Below are 20,928 nucleotides of genomic sequence, written 5' to 3' on the forward strand. Positions count from 1 at the left end.
CTAGAGATGATTTTAAGGGTTCTAGGGGAGTACAACACAAATTAAACAGCAGGTCTAGAGATTATTTTAAGGGTTCTAGAGGAGTACAACACAAATTAAACAGCCGGTTCAGAGATTATTTTAAGGGTTCTAGGGGAGTACAATACAAATTAAACAGCAGGTTCAAAGATTATTTTAAGGGTTCTAGGGGAGTACAATACAAATTAAACAGCAGGTTCAAAGATTATTTTAAGGGTTCTAGGGGAGTACAATACAAATTAAACAGCAGGTTCAGAGATTATTTTAAGGGTTCTAGGGGAGTACAACACAAATTAAACAGCAGGTCTAGAGATGATTTTAAGGGTTCTAGGGGAGTACAACACAAATTAAACAGCAGGTCTAGAGATGATTTTAAGGGTTCTAGAGGAGTACAACACAAATTAAAGGATAGAAACAAGTGCAACAGGTTGCAGATATAAGGAATTATTTATTTATTTATTTATTTATTTACAAATTATGGTCTGATGAGCAATGGTACATTTCTTAGAGAGCATTCAATAGGAATATATTTAATAGGTAAAACCAGAATCAGTTGCCAGAGATGGATATAAGGTAGGCCAGCCAGATCTTAATAATAGACTGCTGAAACAATCCAATGATGTTAATATTTTCTAACCAAATATAGTTTATATGTACAGTGTATCTTATTATTCAGTGTTGCTGTGTGTCACAGATGTGTGGGATATGTGTTTTGATGTTTAAGGAATATGTGTGAAGTTGAGTTAGATGCCATGCATGGAAATTTAATTAATTTGTTTGTCCTGTAGTTGGTTTAACTCCACAACCATCCTGAGCTGAGCAGTGTTTTTTTTCTCTACATTTTTCACATTCATAGAAATAAAATCAAACCACTTGGCTTTGAAAATTCAATTGACTACTAGTTTTGAATCAGTTTGGTCCGCTAGGACATTGTGGTAGGGGTTGTGTGTTGGTAGCAGGGAGTGACATAGCTAGTGCCTAAGTCGTGTGACGTGAAGATAACCCTGGTTTAAAACGAAAGACAATTGAAAAGAAACATCTCCAGTCCATCCTGTGTTCTGTATTTATGTTCCTCTAGGGTTCTACAAAGATTGGTTCCACGTTCCTTACATGTTCTGCTGTGGTTTCTTCTGTTGCTTCCTCGTTGGCCACACAATTGTTCTGGCACACAAAGACAGAGGGATGGGCTGTGTGTTTGTGTGTGCACTGAGAAAAGGGGTGAGGTTGAGATGTGTAACCAATGGAATCTTTTGGTTGCCAGCAAACTGAAATGTTCTTGCTACACCACCAACGTTGTGACAGAGATAGGCCACAGATTTAATGACAAGAATACATTTCTGCACTTTGCTAAAAGTTGGCCAGAATCAAGTCAATAATTGTCCGATTGTCTGACAACGTAAAAATAGAAGTGCTTAGGGACACTTGATGTAAAGTTAAGTCTTAATAAAGTATTAATATCTCTTTTCTCACCGTCATTGCAAATAAGAATTTGCTCTTAACTGATTTGCCTAGTTAAATAAAAGGTAAAATAAATACATCATAATCTACACACAATACCCCATAATGACAAAGTGAGTTTTTTTTAAAGGAATTGTAGCAAATGTATTACATTAAATACAGAAATATCTCATTTACAGTATTCACACCCCTGAGTCAATAATGGAGATGCACCTTTGGCAGCAATTACAGATGTTAGTTTTTCTGGGTTAGTCTCTAAGACTTGTAGTTACTCCACAATACTAACCTAATTGAGAGAGTGAAAAATAGAGAAACATGTACAGAATACAAATATTCCAAAACATGCATCCTGTTTGCCACAAGGCACTAAAGTAATACTGCAAAAAATGTGGCAAAGCAAATAACTTTTGGTCCTGAACACAAAGTATTATGTTTGGGGCAAATTTGGTGTAGATCGTTGACAAAAAAAAATACAAATAAATACATTTTTATCCCACTTTGTAACACAACAAAATGTGAATAAAGTCAAGAGGTGTGAATACTTCCTGAAGGCATTGTATATCCACACACTCTCAAAAATAAGGCTACAGTTAGTGTTGTTCCCTGGGGTAAAAAAATCTCAAAGGTATACAGATTTGGTACTGTACCTTCACATATGGTACAGTACCAATGGTACAGTACCAAGTACACATAGGAACTCACACGGTACTGTGTGGATAATCTAGTATAAAGTAAAATTTTCCTACCCAATATTTTGAACATAAGGTACAATCATCACTGCACTTTGAAATGTAGGTGGGGGCAATGTACCAGTTGGCCAAATTAGCATATTTGGGGGAGTGATCTAATAAGATGTATATTTGTGCCCACCATCAGTGGAAGTGTTGTACCAGTTTAAGTGGTTGGATGGTTATGTTGTTAAGGTAGAGCACCTCTTTTGACACTGTTAGTTCTGCAATCTTTGTAAGACCATGTTACAATAAAGAGCCGCATTCTGCATTTCACAGGAAATTAAAGGAAGTCAATTTTCTGGAAGTTGATGTGAATTTTGCATTACCTAACTGGCAACAAGCTTTCAGTGAGTTATGGCAGTAATTGCTAATACTGCACTGGCAACTAACTGCCAGCAACTTACTGGCAACCAGATGTCAGTAAATTATTGTAAAATGTATTAAATTAACTGCCAGTAACTTACTGTTCCTTCAATGAACTTTTCTGATTACAAGATAACGGATAACATTATTTGACAGATAGTAAGCATTCTTTGTAGTCGGTACCTTTTAGGATACATGTACACTATACCCTAGCTGTACCCATATTCTTGAGAGTGTAAATACATGTTCTTGATATAAATATGTATCTGGTGGCAGAAACATTAACGCACTCCTGACCAAGAGGTTGCCAATTAAAATCTCCAGAGCGTATATCCATACTTGACGTCAAGGCTCCCTGAGCACTGCCCCTTTTACTTTGGTTTGTCAGATAATCGCACAATTATTGATTTCATTTTGGGCAACTTTTAGCAAATTGCAGAAATTTATTCTTGCCAATAAATCTGTGGCCAATCTTTATCAATGCCACAGACCTGATGGTGCAGCAGGGAATTCAGGTCACTGGTAACCAAGTTCAAATCCCAATAGAGATTTAGTCCCAAGTGTGCTCAGAATACATCATTTTACAAGATTATACAGGTAACCTAGTGGTTAGAGCATTGGGCTGGCAACCGAAAGGTTGCTAGATCGCAATCCCTGAGCTGACAAGGTAAAAATCTGTCATTCTGCCCCTGAACAAGGCAGTTAGCCCACTGTTCCTAGGCCGTCATTGTAAATAAGCATTTGTTCTTAACTGACTTGCTTAGTTAAATAAAAGGTACAAAAATCCTGCTAAATTACAATATATTCCTGGATACTGAATTGCAGTAAAAATACAATAAATATTTTTAAAACAATGACAAATCAGCAGCATAATGTCATGTTACAACAATAACACCGTAATTCAACTATACAAATACAGTTCAGTTTAAAAAAATAAGTTGTTACTGAATATTTACTGCAACTCAGTAGCTGGTAACAAATTACAGACAATTTTTAACAGTGTGTGCCACAAGCGCATCTGAAGAATCCTATAAGTATAACTGTAGAACCTGTAATTGGTTCTACCTGGAACCAGAGGGTTTTTCATGAGAGGGTTCTGCGTAGAACCCAAAAAGGGCTCTGCCCTACAGGGATGGAACCAAGAACCCAGTGTAATGAATAACCCTCTTGTTCTTGGTAGGACCGTCCTCAATTCAACAACTGGTTATACAAATAGTTATTCAAAGAACCACTATAAAAAGGTTCTTCACAGCCCAAGAAAGGCTTCCCCTACGGGGACAAAATGAAAAACTAGTAACCCTTTTGTGTGTACATTGAAACTCACCAAGTATGTTAGCATGAGTTCTGGTGTGTTCTCCGGATTTAAATTCCATGACCTCTTGACATGCATTCTCCTGAGGGCATAACAACACATAACAAAACCTTACAGGCAGTTTTATCAACCCAACCTCCTGAAATACGATTGCCCACATCAAACTTTCAAACAGCCAAATAAACAGGAATAAAGCCATATTTACTATATGTAGCCAGGGGGTAAATTACAAAGCAACTTTACACGGGCACTTAAAACATACTAAAGACTGATGTTTCATCTATGCGTCTGACCTGTAGGTTAGCGCTAGGACCGCGAGGAGACCCATTCCAGCAGCACCCGCCCCCAGCAACACAGACAGGTCACCTGAAGTCACATGAAGTGAAACATAAAGTCATTACCTGGTAATCTCTGTCTCCAGTACATGTCCTTGCTTAGGTATCCCACTTGTACCTGTCTTTCCTACATGTCCCTAGCTTCCTCTGACTTGTAGAGGTTTGTCCTACATGTCCCTAGCCTCCTCCTGCCTGGGAAAGGTGTGTCTTCCTGTCTCTAGTGTCATGACGTGGCCCTTTCTGGGTATAGATAGTGGCATCTCCCTCTCTCACACACACACACACACACACACAGGTTCTGTTATCTCAGGTCAGAAATTCCTGGCGGAGACTCTCTGCCCCTAGCCATGCAGAAAGAGAGACACAGAGAGAACAAAGGATTTCACATGACGAACTCCTAAATCCCCAAAATGGGAATTTGAAACAAAATGTCCACTTGTGAGGAGGTGGGAATGGTTTGTGGACACTTAAGGGACAGGTATGACGAGTGTGTTTCATTTGGTGACCTCAGAGAGGACAGTTAACACACATAACTATATCTCTGAATGTGTACATTTCTTAATTTTGGGGTTTGCATCTAATTCTTGTATAAAATGAATGAGTAAAGATGAAACTATGTGAAATTATGTAATGTGATGTTAAACCATTAATGTGAGAGAATTGTATTATTTTTTGGCCTTTCTAGGGAGTTTTTCCTAGGGAGTTTTTCCTAGCCACCGTGCTTCTTTCACATGCATTGCTTGCTGTTTGGGGTTTTAGGCTGGGTTTCTGTACAGCACTTTGAGATATCAGCTGATGTACGAAAGGCTATATAATTACATTTGATTTGATTTGATTTATTTTAAAGTTTAACTATATCATTGGCCAGCCCCCATGAGCACAGACATGATCTGGCGTCATAGAACCGCCATTTCAAATGTTACGAATAAAACCCCATCCTGAGGAAATCCTCTTCAGACCACAAAAACCTCAGTGGAAGCTAAGGTTGTAATGGTTGTTAAATTCCTAATCATACCACGTGGAGCATTGGCTGCACAGCGGGAAATGGTTAAACTCTGAGACTATCGATCCCGACAGAATAAGAGCAAATCTTAGGTACAAATTACTAGTCTGCAGCTAGAAATTATGTAAGCCTAGGATTGCGAATACTGACAACCGACGAAACATATATTCTATGAGATCATTTCTGAATGGTACTCTTAAGTATTCATCCTAACCATAAAAATAATTTGATCTTCAGGAAGCAGAGAGAGAGACGCTGATGAACTGATTCTCCGCAGACAGACGATTCCAACAGAAATCTCGACAACACACTGGGCGTAAATATATATTGATTGCAATTATTCCTGAATGAGTGAGCGTTCATGTGCAAAGGATTAGCATTTCAATTAATATAATTATCTACTGTGTAGTGATCCCTCTGGTGTTTCCCGCCCTTCCCAGTCCACACTTCCCTTTGTCCACCAAGCCGTCATATCGGCTTAGCCCACTAGGAAACCTCCCTTATCACCACCTTGTAACCATAGCTACTGTTTGTTTATGCATTTCTGTGATTATTTAGTTAGTAAATAAATTACTAAGACAATTGATGATGATTTATAGAAAAGGCTGGGTTCATGCAGATAACCAACAATTTACGACGTTTGGAATGAGACTAACGTGAGGTAAAGAATAATTCATTAATTAGAAAACTAATTTATCAGATATTAAAATATCTGAAGAGTTATATCAGGAAAACTATAACTTTGTAATCTGAAGATTTTTCTTGGTGCCCTGACTTCCTAGTTAATCACGTAAAAATAATTACAGAGAATTGATTTGATAAAATAACAGTCTTCACTTTTAATGATGCCAAAGACACAACACTAAACCTCCTCCTACCTGTGGAGCCGTGTCTTCCTGTTCCTAGCCTCCTCTTACCTCTGGAGGTCTGTCTTACCTGTCCTTAGCCTCCGACCTGTGGAGGTTTGTGTTACCTGTCCCAAGCTGCCTCCTACCTGTGGAGGTGTGTCTCACCTATCCCTAGCCCTGTCTTACCTGTGGAGGTGCGTCTTACCTGTCCCTAGCCCTGTCTTACCTGTGGAGGTGCGTCTTACCTGTCCCTAGCCTCCTCCTACCTGTGGAGGTGTGTCTTGCCTGTGGAGGTGTGTCTTACCTGTCCCTAGCTGCCTGCTACCTGTGGAGGTGAGTCTTACCTGTCCCTAGCCTCCTCCTACCTGTGGAGGTGAGTTTTCCTGTTTCTAGTGTCTTCCGACTTGTGGAGTTGCGTCTGCGCATTTCGTGGCCATTTCGCCAATGCATACTGTGACTTCACTTCAGTCAGTACCGTCATTTGTTTTGAACAGCTGAGACACTTTTTTCCATAAACTAAAAATACAGCTATCGTGCTTGTAAACTAACTCGATTTTTCAAAAACAATATAAATACATAGCTTTTTAGAAACTGTTTTGTTGTTGCATTTAACCGTCTACAGTTGATTGACAATCCCACACTTGAACCTAATTAGCATAATAATAATAAATCCCCATCAAAATCCGTCTGTAGGGATTTTGCTACATCCATTTTGGCCATGTGACTCACTGTCTGTAGGAGCAATCAATTTTCATGAACGGGGTGGTGTACCTAAACTACTCGGTGAGTGTACTGTATACAGTGCATTCGGAAAGTATTCAGACCCCTTGACTTTTTCCACATTTTGTTACGTTACAGCCTTATTCTAAAATTGATTAAATAAAACATGTTCCTCATCAATTTACACACAATACCCCGTCATGACAAAGCAAAAACAGATTTTTTGACATTTTTGCAAATGTATTAAATATAAAAACATAAAAAAATACATTTAAAATAAGCTGTGCAGCTAAAATAGTGAAGACGTCCCATCTGGTTTGCGCTTAGTGGGACTATAATTTGTTTTCAACAGGACAATGACCCAACACACCTCCAGGCTGTGAAGGGCTATTTGACCAAGAAGGAGAGTGATGGAGTGCTGCATCAGATGACCTAGCCTCCACAATCAGCTGACCTCAACCCAATTGAGATGGTTTGGGATGGGTTGGACTGCAGAGTGAAGGAAATGCAGCCAACAAGTGCTCAGCATATGTGGGAACTCCTTCAAGACTGTTGGAAAAGCATTCCAGCTAAAACTGGTTTAGAGAATGCCAAGAGTGTGCAAAGCTGTCATCAAGGCAAAGGGTGGCTACTTTGAAGAATCTCAAATAGAAAATACATTTCGATTTGTTTACATTTTTTGGGTTACTACATGATTCCATTGTGTTATTTCATTGTTTTAATGTCTTCACTGTTATTCCACAATGTAGAAAATAGTAAAAATAAAGAAAAACCCTGGAAAACCTTGGAACGACTACCTCACAAAATAACTTTAACCCGACAAAAAAAAGAAAAACAGATTAATCTACAGACACGGATGATTTACTTAACGTTGAAGTAGAGGCTAGTGCTCTGGCTGGAATCCATGCAACACTGGAAAAGTTGTGTGAGGAGGTAGCAGGGCTGAGGGGGAATTTGGAGTTTAGCCAGAGTGAAATTCTCACACTCCAAGGAGAGAACAAGGCACTCACAGCCAAGGTAAAAATCCACGATTCCAACATGGATTGTCTACTCAGGGAAAACAGGGTGATGAACGAGTCGCTACTAGACATACAAAGTCATAGCATGCGTGAACATTTTTTTTTTGTGGGATTTCTGAGGACTCATCCAATAATCCTGAGGGCACGATCAAAGAATTGATGCAATCCGCCTTGAAACTTCTTATAGTGACTTTAAACAAGGTGGCTTTCCACCGAGTACACAGACTTGGAGCTCAGAGTGACAAGACCAAGGGTCCCAGACTGATCATCACAAAATTTGAACACTACCAACAAAAGGAGCTGATCAAAAGCAGAGGAAGGGAGTTTAAAGAGACCAAATTCAGTCTCAATTATCCATTTCCAAGGGAGATAAACAAATGTCACAAGAAGCAGTATCCGGTACAAAGGCAACAGAGGGAGAAGGGTAAGCGTGCCTTTCTCATTGTGGATAAACTCTTTATAGATGGACAGCTATTCCGAGACAGCTCCATAACACCATGGCTGTACTACATTCTACAGGGACTTCAGGTTATGAAAAAAAGAAAGTATGGCAACTTTAAAAATATCTGAACACTATGAAATGGATATGAACACACAATTACATGCTCGCTTACATATACGGACTTATACATACACACACACACACCTGATCTCGCTCTCTTCTCTCACTCTCTCTCTTTTCTCCACTCTCTTCTCTCACTCTCTCTATTGTCGAGAACTGTTTAATCATTTAATATGTTTCTTGTTTGTTTATCTTTTTTATGTATTTGTCTACACGTTTATATATGTTTACAACAAGCAAGGGAAGATATCAGAATAGGGGCATTGGGGAATAATAACATATTGTACGGAATACATTTGTACTGTAGTGGAGCCGTCTCTAGAGTAATGCAAGGTGTCTTTCATGATCATGTGAAACGTCAATTGCTATGGAAATGCTGGGATGTGTTATTCAATGATGTTAAAGGTAATTATGATGCAACTATGATAGTGATACGATATGGATTACAATTATCATCATGAATATTAAAGCTATACGCAATACATGTTACACACATAGACACTCAACCATGCAAATTGAGTTATTATTGATTTGGACAGCACACATTATAGTCTTACTCTTATACATGCACACATTATAGCCTATACATGGGTAAAAGAAAAGGAATATAACATATACTGTTTACAGGAAAATCAATCTACATCCTTAGATGAAGTTGCGTGGGAAAAGGACTGGGGTGGTGAAATAATTTTCTGTCATGGACATAGGAACTCAAAAAGGTAATGATATTAATTAACAAAAATCTTGATCTGAATGTGCAAGTAGTCAGGAAGGAAGGTGGATCTTCTTGAATATGAAAGTGGACGAACAAGAGATTTGGCTCATTAATCTATATGGTCCAAATCAGGATGATCCATACTTCTTCGAAAACATTTATACCAATTTATTGAACTTACAGGCAACAAATGATCAAATCATTATGGTGGGAGACTTATAACACAGTGTTAAGTACCTCAATGGACCGTAAAGGTAATCACTCTACAAACTATCATCACCGTGCCTTTAAGGAAATCACACATTTTATGGACACATTAGAAATAGTGGGTATTTGGAGACCAAAAAACCCTGACCTAGTGATATATACATGGAGGAGACTTAATCAAGCTAGTCGTCTTGAATACTTTCTTGTCTCTTTCATCAAAGGTTAAAAAAGTTTTAATAGGAGACAGAATGCGATCGGATCATCATCTAATTGGCCTTCACATAACTCTTATAGATTTTCCACGTGGAAATTTAATCAAAGTTTACTGGAGGACAACTTAGTTTTAACTAAGACAAAATAACTTATAACTGAATTTTTCCAGTATAATATAGGTTCAGCAAATCCCGTTATTGTTTGGGATACCTTTAAATGTACCTTCAGAGGACATTCAATTCAATATTCATCAATAATAAACAAGCAGTTTCTGTCTAAAGAGTCAAAATGTTACGATCATCTGAAGAAATGGACCAAGGCACAGCGTGCGTAGAGTTCCACATGATTTAATAAATAAAACTCACCAAAACAAATACAGAAGCAAACGAAACGTAAAGTAATGGTGTGCTCACAGGCACTACACAAAAACAAGATCCCACAATCACAGGTGGGAAAAAGGGCTGCCTAAGTATGATCCACAATCAGAGACAACGAGAAACAGCTGCCTCAGATTGAGAACCATACTAGGCCAACAAAGAAATAGAAACTTAGATATGCCCACCCAAGTCACACCCTGACCTAACAAAATAGAGAATAAAAAAGGCTCTCTAACATCAGGGCGTGACAGTACCCCCCCAAAGGTGCGGACTCCGGCCGCAAACCTGAACCTATAGAGGAGGCTCCGGTGCGGGACGCAGACCCCGCTCTGCTTGAGGCTCCGGACCGGGGACCGTCGCTGGAGGCTTCGTGCCATGAATCGTCGCTGGAGGCTTCGAGCCATGGATCGTCACTGGAGGCTTTGGGCCATGGATCATCACTGGAGGCTTCGGGCCATGGATCATCACTGGAGGCGTCGGGCCATGGATCATCACTGGAGGCTTCGTGCGTGGAGCCGGTACAGGTTATACTGGGCTGTGAAGGCGCACCGGAGACAGTGCGCAGAGCCGGCGCAGGATATCCTGGGCCGAAGAGACGCACCGGAGACCAGGAGCGCTGAGCCGGCACAATCCATAATGTTAAGGGGTCAAACACGGCTAAGACAAGTACATTATGTTAGTTTCTGAGCTTTAACTATTATTAATCATTAGTTATAATAGAGATATGAGGGGTGCTATAATGAAGCTTGGGAGGGGCTGAGTGCAGGGAAAACGATCACATTTAGTGATAAGGGTAGGAAGCGTTGAAGGCTCATTTCACTCAGCTCCCTGCTCAGCAATAATGATGCAATGTTTAGCAATAATGAGGAGATGTATGTATACTACCACGGGTGAAACCATGTTTTTTGTCTAATATTGAAGTTATGTGCAGAATAAACTTGGTTTAAAGCTTTCATAGTGTCCGTTGAGTTTGTAATAACAGGATCAAACACGTCTACGACAAGTGAACCGTGTTAAAGGATCTAACACGGCTAAGAAACCAAAACAATGTTAAGGTATCAAATGTGGCTAAGACAAGTAAACAATGTTAAGGTATCAAATGTGGCTAAGACAAGTAAACAATGTTAAGGTATCAAACGTGGCTAAGACAAGTAAACAATGTTAAGGTATCAAACGTGGCTAAGACAAGTAAACAATGTTAATAAGGGATCAAACGTGGCTAGGACATGTAAACAATGTTAAGCTCTCTAGGCTAGGGGGCGGTATTTTCACATCCGGATTAAAAGCGTGCCCAAAGTAAACTGCCTGCTACTCAGGCCCAGAAGCTAGGATATGCATATTATTAGTAGATGTGGATAGAAAACACTCAGAAGTTTCTAAAGGTGTTTGAATGATGTCTGTGAGTATAACATAACTTATTTAGCAGGCGAAACCCCGAGGACAAACCATCCAGGAATTTTTTTGGGGAGGTCACTCTCTTTCAATGGGTATTCTATGGGGATCTAGATTCATAAGGCACTGGCTGGCAGCTCCTATCGCTTCCACTGGATGTTAACAGTCTTTAGAAATTGGTTGATGTTTTTCCTTTGAGAAGTGAAAAAGTAGTGCAGTTCAGAACGAGGGTCGAGTGAAGTGTACTGTTTGTTTGAGGCGCACGACCTGAAGGCTCACTCCACTTTGTTTTCGTCCTGTATTGAACACAGTTTATCCTGTCTTAAATTTGATCAATTATTTACGTTAAAAAATACCTAAAGTTGTATTAGGAAAGTTGTTTGAAATGTTTGGACAAAGATTACAGGTAACTTAATAGATATTTTGTAGTCATGTTGCGCGAGTTGGAACTGGTGTTTTTCTGGATCAAATGCGCCAAATAAATGGACATTTTGGATACATAACGATGGAATTAATCTAACAAAAGGACCATTTGTAATGTTTATGGGACATATTGGCGTGCCAACAGAAGAAGCTTGTCAAAGGTAAGGCATGAATTATATTGTTATTTCTGAGTTTTGTGTCACGCCTGGCGGGATGAAATATGATTGTCTGTGTTTTTTGATGGTTTGCTGTCCTCAGATAATAGCATGGTTTGCTTTCGCCGTAAAGCCTTTTTGAAATCTGAAATGGTGGCTAGATTAACAAGAAGTTAGGCTGTAATTTGGTGTATTGCACTTGTGATTGTATGAAAGTTAAATATTTCTAATAATTTAATTTGAATTTGGCGCTCTGCCATTTCACCGGATGTTGTCAAATCGATCCCGTTAACGGGATTTGATCCCTAAGAAGTTTAAGGTATCAAACGTGGCTAAGACAAGTAAACAATGTTAAGGTATCAAATGTGGCTAAGACAAGTAAACAAATGTTAAAACTTCTTACGGCTGAAATCCCGTTAACGGATTCGATATGACAGCAGCCAGTGAAAGTGCAGAGCGCCAAATTCAAACAACAGAAATCTCATAATTAAAATTCCTCAACCATACAAGTATTTTACACCATTTTAAAGATAAAATTCTCGTTAATCCAACCACAGTGTCCGATTTCAAAAAGGCTTTACAGCGAAAGCACACCAAACGATTATGTTAGATCAGCGCCTAGTCACAAAAAAACACAGCCATTTTTCCAGCCAACTCTCGCGAGGAGTCAAAAAAGCCGAAATAGAGAACACTAACCTTTGATGATCTTCATCAGATGACACTCATAGGACTTCATGTTACACAATACATGCATGTTTTGTTCGATAAAGTTCATATTTATATCCAAAAATCTCATTTTACATTGGCGCGTTATGTTCAGTAATGTTTTGCCTCCAAATCCTCCGGTGATTTTGCAGAGAGCCACGTCAATTTACAGAAATACTTATCATAAATGTTGATGAAAATACAAGTGTTATGCATGGAACTTTAGATAAACTTCTCCTTAATGCAACCGCTGTGTCAGATTTCAAAAATGCTTTACCGAAAAAAGCACACCATGCAATAATCTGAGTACGGCGCTCAGACACAAAAACAAGCCAAAAATATATCCGCCATGTTGGAGTCAACAGAAGTCAGAAATAACATTATAAATATTCACTTACCTTTGATGATCTTCATCACAATGCACTCCCAGGAATCCCAGTTCCACAATAAATGTTTGTTTTGTTCGATAAAGTCCAACCTTTGTCCAAATACCTCCTTTTTGTTCGCGTCTTCAGTTCACAAATCCAAATTCACGACGCGCAGGCCAGACGAAAACTCAAAAAATTCCATTACAGTTCATAGAAATGTCAAACGATGTATAGAATCAATCTTTAGGATGTTTTTATCATAAATCTTCAATAAGACTTCAACCGGAGAATTCCTTTGTCTTTAGAAATGCAATGGAACTCAGCTACCTCTCACAGGCGCGCGCATGGCTGAAGCTCATGCCCATCTGGTAGACACCTGATACAATCAGCTCTTATTCCCCTCCACTTCACAGTAGAAGTCTCAAACAAGGTTCTAAAGACAGTTGACATCTAGTGGAAGCATTAGGAAGAGCAATATGACCCCACAGACACTGTATATTGGATAGGTCAAGAATTGAAAAACTACAAACCTCAGATTTCCCACTTCCTGGTTGGATTTTGTCTCAGGTTGTTGCCTACCATATGAGTTCTGTTATACTCACAGACATCATTCAAACAGTTTTAGAAACTTCAGAGTGTTTTCTATCCAAATCTACTAATAATATGCATATCTTCGCTTCTGGGCCTGAGTAGCAGGCAGTTTACTCTGGGCACCTTCTTCATCCAAGCTACTCAATACTGCCACCCAGCCAAAAGAAGTTAAGGGATCAAACGTGGCTAAGACAAGTAAACCATTATTAAAGGATCAAACATGGCAAAGACAACTGAATCGTTAAGGGATCAAACACGGTTGTATAATATTTAACCCAATCTAACATTGACTGTGGGTACTGTATGTCTCATATAATTTCATACTCACATTTTTTTGTAAGTTTGCTCTTGTACATCTATGCTTTGTACTCACCGTCCGAGTCTGTACTATGGTCTCTCTCATTGTCTGCCTCTTCCACACCATCAATTAAGGGGATATCTGGAACAAAGATAATCACTATTAGGACTGGGAAGAGTGTTAGTCAGAGATTGTTAATTATTTTGAGATGCGGGAGAGGGTTAGTTAAAATGTATGTGAAATTAAGAATACCACCATCATTTCTGAAATTAGGTAACTTAATTTAAATGGTGTGAAATCATCAACAGATTTGCATCTCTATGTAGAAACTCTGTGCACAATTCAATTGACAGGAAGTTTTACATAAGTATTCCCACCAACTATAGAAGCACCTTCGGCAGCAATTACAGCTGTGAGTCTTACTGGGGAAGTCTCTTTCCACACCTCTATTGTGCAACATTTACCTATCATTCTTTTCAAAACTCTTTAAGCTCTGACAAATTGTTTGTTGATCCTTGCCAGACAACCTTCTTCAGGACTTGCCATAGATTTTCAAGTAACTCTGCCACTCAGGAACATTCACTGTCTTCTTAGTAAGCCCACTCAAGTGTAGATTTGGTCTTGTGTTTAAGGTTATTGTCCTGCTAAAAGGTGAAATAATATCCCAGTGTTTGTTGGAAAGCAGACTGAAACAGGTGTTTCTCTAGGATTTTGCATGCGCTTAGTTCCATTCTGTTTCTTTTTTTTTTATCCTGAAGTTAATTGCTTGGCCACATGTTTTGCAATAATAGTTTAGTGTCTTGTTTTAAACTGTTTGTCTCATGGTGAAATCCTTGAGTGGTTTCCTTTCTTTCTGGCAACTGAGTTAGGAAGGAGACCTGTATCATTGTGGTGCCTCTGTGATTTGATACACCATCCAGTGTAATTAATAACTTCACCATTCTTCATAGGATATTCCGTTTTTTTTACCCATCTACCAATACGTACCCTTCTTTGCAAGGAATTGGGAAGACCTCCTGGTGTATGTTGTTGAATCTGTGTTTGAAATTCACTGCTTGACTAAGGGACCTCAGATAATTGTATTTCACAGCAAAAACATGTTTTAATCTCCATAGGGTGGGCATGCCCATTGACCCCCCTAGAAGGGTGTTGACCCTGGAACTCACTGATCCGACACCCTAAAAAAAATGTAATTTAAAGTTACACCCTTTCACCTGTCAGTGCTGTCTGACAAACGGTAAGTTCTATCTCGGCCGATCCATTCCCATCCCAACACTGAGCTAGCCACACTTTCACTTTGTATCAATCAAACTGTATTTATACAACACATTTCTTACAAATGTTTTTATCAAACAATAAAGGTAGAAAGATAAAGACACAATATGTTTCTACACAAATATACAATTAAGATAGACAAGAATAAAATGTAAATAGCAAAACAAAAGTACAATAACAGTGGACAGGAGAGAGTATTGCAGCAATATAATAAATAAAAGGTAATAAAATAAAGAAGAAATATAGAATGGGGTTATACAAATAAAGTAGATAATATTGTTAATACAACTGTAACCATGTTAAGATATCAAACGTGGCTAGGACAACTTAACCATGTTAAGGTATCAAAGGCAGCTAAGACAAGTAAACCATGTTAAGGTATCAAAGGCAGCTAAGAAACCTAAACAATGTTAAGGGATCCAACGTGGCTAAGACAACTTAACCATGTTAAGTTGTCTCTGCCTTGCCGGTTCCCCTCTCTCTCCACTGGGATTCTCTGCCTCTAACCCTATTACAGGGGCTGAGTCACTGGCTTACTGGTGTTCTTCCATGCCGTCCATGGGAGGGGTGCGTCACTTGAGTGGGTTGAGTCACTGACGTGGTCTTCCTGTCTGGGTTGGCGCCCCCCCTTGGGTTGTGCCGTGGCGGAGATCTTTGTGGGCTATACTCGGCCTTGTCTTAGGACGGTAAGTTGGTGGTTGGAGACATCCCTCCAGTGGTGTGGGGGCTGTGCTTTGGCAAAGTGGGTGGGGTTATATCCTGCCTGTTTGGCCCTGTCCGGGGTATCATCGGATGGGGCCACAGTGTCTTCTGATCCCTTCCAGTATTTATGCTGCAGTAGTTTATGTGTCGGGGGGCTAGGGTCAGTCTGTTACATCTGGAGTATTTTCTCTTGTCTTATCCGGTGTCCTGTGTGAATTTAAATATGCTCTCTCTAATTCTCTCTTTCTCTCTTTCTTTCTTTTTCTCGGAGGACCTGAGCCCTAGTACCATGCCTCAGGACTACCTGTCATGATGACTCCTTGCTGTCCCCAGTCCACCTGGCCGTGCTGCTGCTCCAGTTTCAACTGTTCTGCCTGCGGCTATGGAACCCTGACCTGTTCACCGGACGTGCTTGTTGCACCTCAACAACTACTATGATTATTATTATTTCACCATGCTGGTCATTTATGAACATTTTAACATCTTGACCATGTTCTGTTATAATATCCACCCGGCACAGCCAGAAGAGGACTGGCTACCCCTCATAGCCTGGTTCCTCTCTAGGTTTCTTCCTAGGTTTTTGGCCTTTCTAGGGAGTTTTTCCTAGGGAGTTTTTCCTAGCCACCGTGCTTCTTTCACATGCATTGCATGCTGTTTGGGGTTTTAGGCTGGGTTTCTGTACAGCACTTTGAGATATCAGCTGATGTACGAAGGGCTATATAAATACATTTGATTTGATTTGATTTAAGGTATCAAACAAGGCTTAGACAACTTAACCATGTTAAGGGATCAAACATGGGTAAGACAAGTAAACAATGTTAAGGTATCAAACGTGGCTAAGACAAGTAAACAATGTTAAGGTATCAAACGTGGCTAAGACAAGTAAACAATGTTAAGGGATCAATCGTGGCTAGGACATGTAAACAATGTTAACCTCTATAGGCTAGGGGGCGGTATTTTCACGTCCGGATGAAAAGCAAGCCCAAAATAAACTGCCTGCTACTCAGGCCCAGAAGCTAGGATATGCATATTATTAGTAGATGTGGATAGAAAACACTCTGAAGTTTCTAACAGTGTTTGAATGATGTCTGTGAGTTTAACATAACTTATGTGGCAGGCGAAACCTCGAGGACAAACCATCCAGGATTTTTTGTTGTTGTTGAGGTCACTCTCTTTTCAATGGGTTTTCTATGGGGATCTAGATTCATAAGGCACTTGCTTGCATTTCCTATCGCTTTCACTGGATGTCAACAGTCTTTAGAAATTGGTTGATGTTTTTCCTTTGAGAAATGAAGAAGTAGTGCAGTTCAGAACGAGGGTCGAGTGAAGTGTACTGTTTGTTTGAGGCGCACGACCTGAAGGCTCGCTCCACTTTGTTTTCGTCCTGTATTGAACACAGTTTATCCTGTCTTAAATTTGATCAATTATTTACGTTAAAAAATACCTAAAGTTGTATTAGGAAAGTTGTTTGAAATGTTTGGACAAAGATTACAGGTAACTTAATAGATATTTTGTAGTCATGTTGCGCGAGTTGGAACTGGTGTTTTTCTGGCTCAAATGCGCCAAATAAATGGACATTTTGGATACATAACGCTGGAATTAATCTAACAAAAGGACCATTTGTGATGTTTATGGGACATATTGGAGTGCCAACAGAAGAAGCTTGTCAAAGGTAAGGCATGAATTATATTGTTATTTCTGAGTTTTGTGTCACGCCTGGCGGGATGAAATATGATTGTCTGTGTTTTTTGATGGTTTGCTGTCCTCAGATAATAGCATGGTTTGCTTTCGCCGTAAAGCCTTTTTGAAATCTGAAATGGTGGCTAGATTAACAAGAAGTTAGGCTGTAATTTGGTGTATTGCACTTGTGATTGTATGAAAGTTAAATATTTCTAATAATTTAATTTGAATTTGGCGCTCTGCCATTTCACCGGATGTTGTCAAATCGATCCCGTTAACGGGATTTGATCCCTAAGAAGTTTAAGGTATCAAACGTGGCTAAGACAAGTAAACAATGTTAAGGTATCAAATGTGGCTAAGACAAGTAAACATTGTCAAGGTATTAAACGTGGCTAAGACAAGTAAACAATGTTAAAACTTCTTACGGCTGAAATCCCGTTAACGGATTCGATATGACAGCAGCCAGTGAAAGTGCAGAGCGCCAAATTCAAACAACAGAAATCTCATAATTAAAATTCCTCAACCATACAAGTATTTTACACCATTTTAAAGATAAAATTCTCGTTAATCCAACCACAGTGTCCGATTTCAAAAAGGCTTTACAGCGAAAGCACACCAAACGATTATGTTAGATCAGCGCCTAGTCACAAAAAAACACAGCCATTTTTCCAGCCAAAGAGAGGAGTCAAAAAAAGCCGAAATAGAGAACATTAATCACTAACCTTTGATGATCTTCATCAGATGACACTCATAGGACTTCATGTTACACAATACATGCATGTTTTGTTCGATAAAGTTCATATTTATATCCAAAAATCTCATTTTACATTGGCGCGTTATGTTCAGTAATGTTTTGCCTCCAAATCCTCCGGTGATTTTGCAGAGAGCCACATCAATTTACAGAAATACTTATCATAAATGTTGATGAAAATACAAGTGTTATGCATGGAACTTTAGATAAACTTCTCCTTAATGCAACCGCTGTGTCAGATTTCAAAAAAGCTTTACCGAAAAAGCACACCATGCAATAATCTGAGTACGGCGCTCAGACACAAAAACAAGCCAAAAATATATCCGCCATGTTGGAGTCAACAGAAGTCAGAAATAACATTATAAATATTCACTTACCTTTGATGATCTTCATCACAATGCACTCCCAGGAATCCCAGTTCCACAATAAATGTTTGTTTTGTTCGATAAAGTCCAACCTTTGTCCAAATACCTCCTTTTTGTTCGCGTCTTCAGTTCACAAATCCAAATTCACGACGCGCAGGCCAGACGAAAACTCAAAAAATTCCATTACAGTTCATAGAAATGTCAAACGATGTATAGAATCAATCTTTAGGATGTTTTTATCATAAATCTTCAATAAGACTTCAACCGGAGAATTCCTTTGTCTTTAGAAATGCAATGGAACTCAGCTACCTCTCACAGGCGCGCGCATGGCTGAAGCTCATGCCCATCTGGTAGACACCTGATACAATCAGCTCTTATTCCCCTCCACTTCACAGTAGAAGTCTCAAACAAGGTTCTAAAGACAGTTGACATCTAGTGGAAGCATTAGGAAGAGCAATATGACCCCACAGACACTGTATATTGGATAGGTCAAGAATTGAAAAACTACAAACCTCAGATTTCCCACTTCCTGGTTGGATTTTGTCTCAGGTTGTTGCCTACCATATGAGTTCTGTTATACTCACAGACATCATTCAAACAGTTTTAGAAACTTCAGAGTGTTTTCTATCCAAATCTACTAATAATATGCATATCTTCGCTTCTGGGCCTGAGTAGCAGGCAGTTTACTCTGGGCACCTTCTTCATCCAAGCTACTCAATACTGCCACCCAGCCAAAAGAAGTTAAGGGATCAAACGTGGCTAAGACAAGTAAACCATTATTAAAGGATCAAACATGGCAAAGACAACTGAATCGTTAAGGGATCAAACACGGTTGTATAATATTTAACCCAATCTAACATTGACTGTGGGTACTGTATGTCTCATATAATTTCATACTCACATTTTTTTGTAAGTTTGCTCTTGTACATCTATGCTTTGTACTCACCGTCTCGAGTCTGTACTATGGTCTCTCTCATTGTCTGCCTCTTCCACACCATCAATTAAGGGGATATCTGGAACAAAGATAATCACTATTAGGACTGGGAAGAGTGTTAGTCAGAGATTGTTAATTATTTTGAGATGCGGGAGAGGGTTAGTTAAAATGTATGTGAAATTAAGAATACCACCATCATTTCTGAAATTAGGTAACTTAATTTAAATGGTGTGAAATCATCAACAGATTTGCATCTCTATGTTGAAACTCTGTTGCACAATTCAATTGACAGGAAGTTTTACATAAGTATTCCCACCAACTATAGAAGCACCTTCGGCAGCAATTACAGCTGTGAGTCTTACTGGGGAAGTCTCTTTCCACACCTCTATTGTGCAACATTTACCTATCATTCTTTTCAAAACTCTTTAAGCTCTGACAAATTGTTTGTTGATCCTTGCCAGACAACCTTCTTCAGGACTTGCCATAGATTTTCAAGTAACTCTGCCACTCAGGAACATTCACTGTCTTCTTAGTAAGCCCACTCAAGTGTAGATTTGGTCTTGTGTTTAAGGTTATTGTCCTGCTAAAAGGTGAAATAATATCCCAGTGTTTGTTGGAAAGCAGACTGAAACAGGTGTTTCTCTAGGATTTTGCATGCGCTTAGTTCCATTCTGTTTCTTTTTTTTTTATCCTGAAGTTAATTGCTTGGCCACATGTTTTGCAATAATAGTTTAGTGTCTTGTTTTAAACTGTTTGTCTCATGGTGAAATCCTTGAGTGGTTTCCTTTCTTTCTGGCAACTGAGTTAGGAAGGAGACCTGTATCATTGTGGTGCCTCTGTGATTTGATACACCATCCAGTGTAATTAATAACTTCACCATTCTTCATAGGATATTCCGTTTTTTTTTTTACCCATCTACCAATACGTACCCTTCTTTGCAAGGAATTGGGAAGACCTCCTGGTGTATGTTGTTGAATCTGTGTTTGAAATTCACTGCTTGACTAAGGGACCTCAGATAATTGTATTTCACAGCAAAAACATGTTTTAATCTCCATAGGGTGTGCATGCCCATTGACCCCCCTAGAAGGGTGTTGACCCTGGAACTCACTGATCCGACACCCTAAAAAAAATGTAATTTAAAGTTACACCCTTTCACCTGTCAGTGCTGTCTGACAAACGGTAAGTTCTATCTCGGCCGATCTATTCCCATCCCAACACTGAGCTAGCCACACTTTCACTTTGTATCAATCAAACTGTATTTATACAACACATTTCTTACAAATGTTTTTATCAAACAATAAAGGTAGAAAGATAAAGACACAATATGTTTCTACACAAATATACAATTAAGATAGACAAGAATAAAATGTAAATAGCAAAACAAAAGTACAATAACAGTGGACAGGAG

The 20,928-nt window shown here is 39.1% G+C and overlaps 1 protein-coding gene across 7 annotated transcripts in view; it reads right to left on the bottom strand.

Moving 5' to 3' along the window:
* Positions 1 to 446: 446 nt before the first annotated feature.
* Positions 447 to 20,928, bottom strand: part of LOC106563869 (protein starmaker) — a 65,940-nt gene continuing 45,458 nt past the window's right edge. For 2 of the 7 annotated variants that reach the window (XM_045690230.1, XM_045690227.1), the window contains 4 exons: positions 13,889 to 13,954; positions 4,176 to 4,248; positions 3,895 to 3,964; positions 447 to 1,224 (listed from right to left, as the gene is read on the bottom strand). In XM_045690230.1, the coding sequence (XP_045546186.1) occupies positions 1,093 to 1,224; positions 3,895 to 3,964; positions 4,176 to 4,248; positions 13,889 to 13,954 (341 nt within the window). In that variant the 3' untranslated portion in view covers positions 447 to 1,092. Of the gene's footprint in view, positions 1,225 to 3,894; positions 3,965 to 4,175; positions 4,249 to 13,888; positions 13,955 to 19,532; positions 19,600 to 20,928 lie in introns of all 7 variants that reach the window. The other 5 variants (XR_006757729.1, XR_006757728.1, XM_045690228.1 and 2 more) reach the window with 5 other exon arrangements.

Source organism: Salmo salar, chromosome ssa11 (genome assembly GCF_905237065.1).
Source record: "Salmo salar chromosome ssa11, Ssal_v3.1, whole genome shotgun sequence".
Classification (NCBI taxonomy): Eukaryota; Metazoa; Chordata; class Actinopteri; order Salmoniformes; family Salmonidae; genus Salmo; species Salmo salar.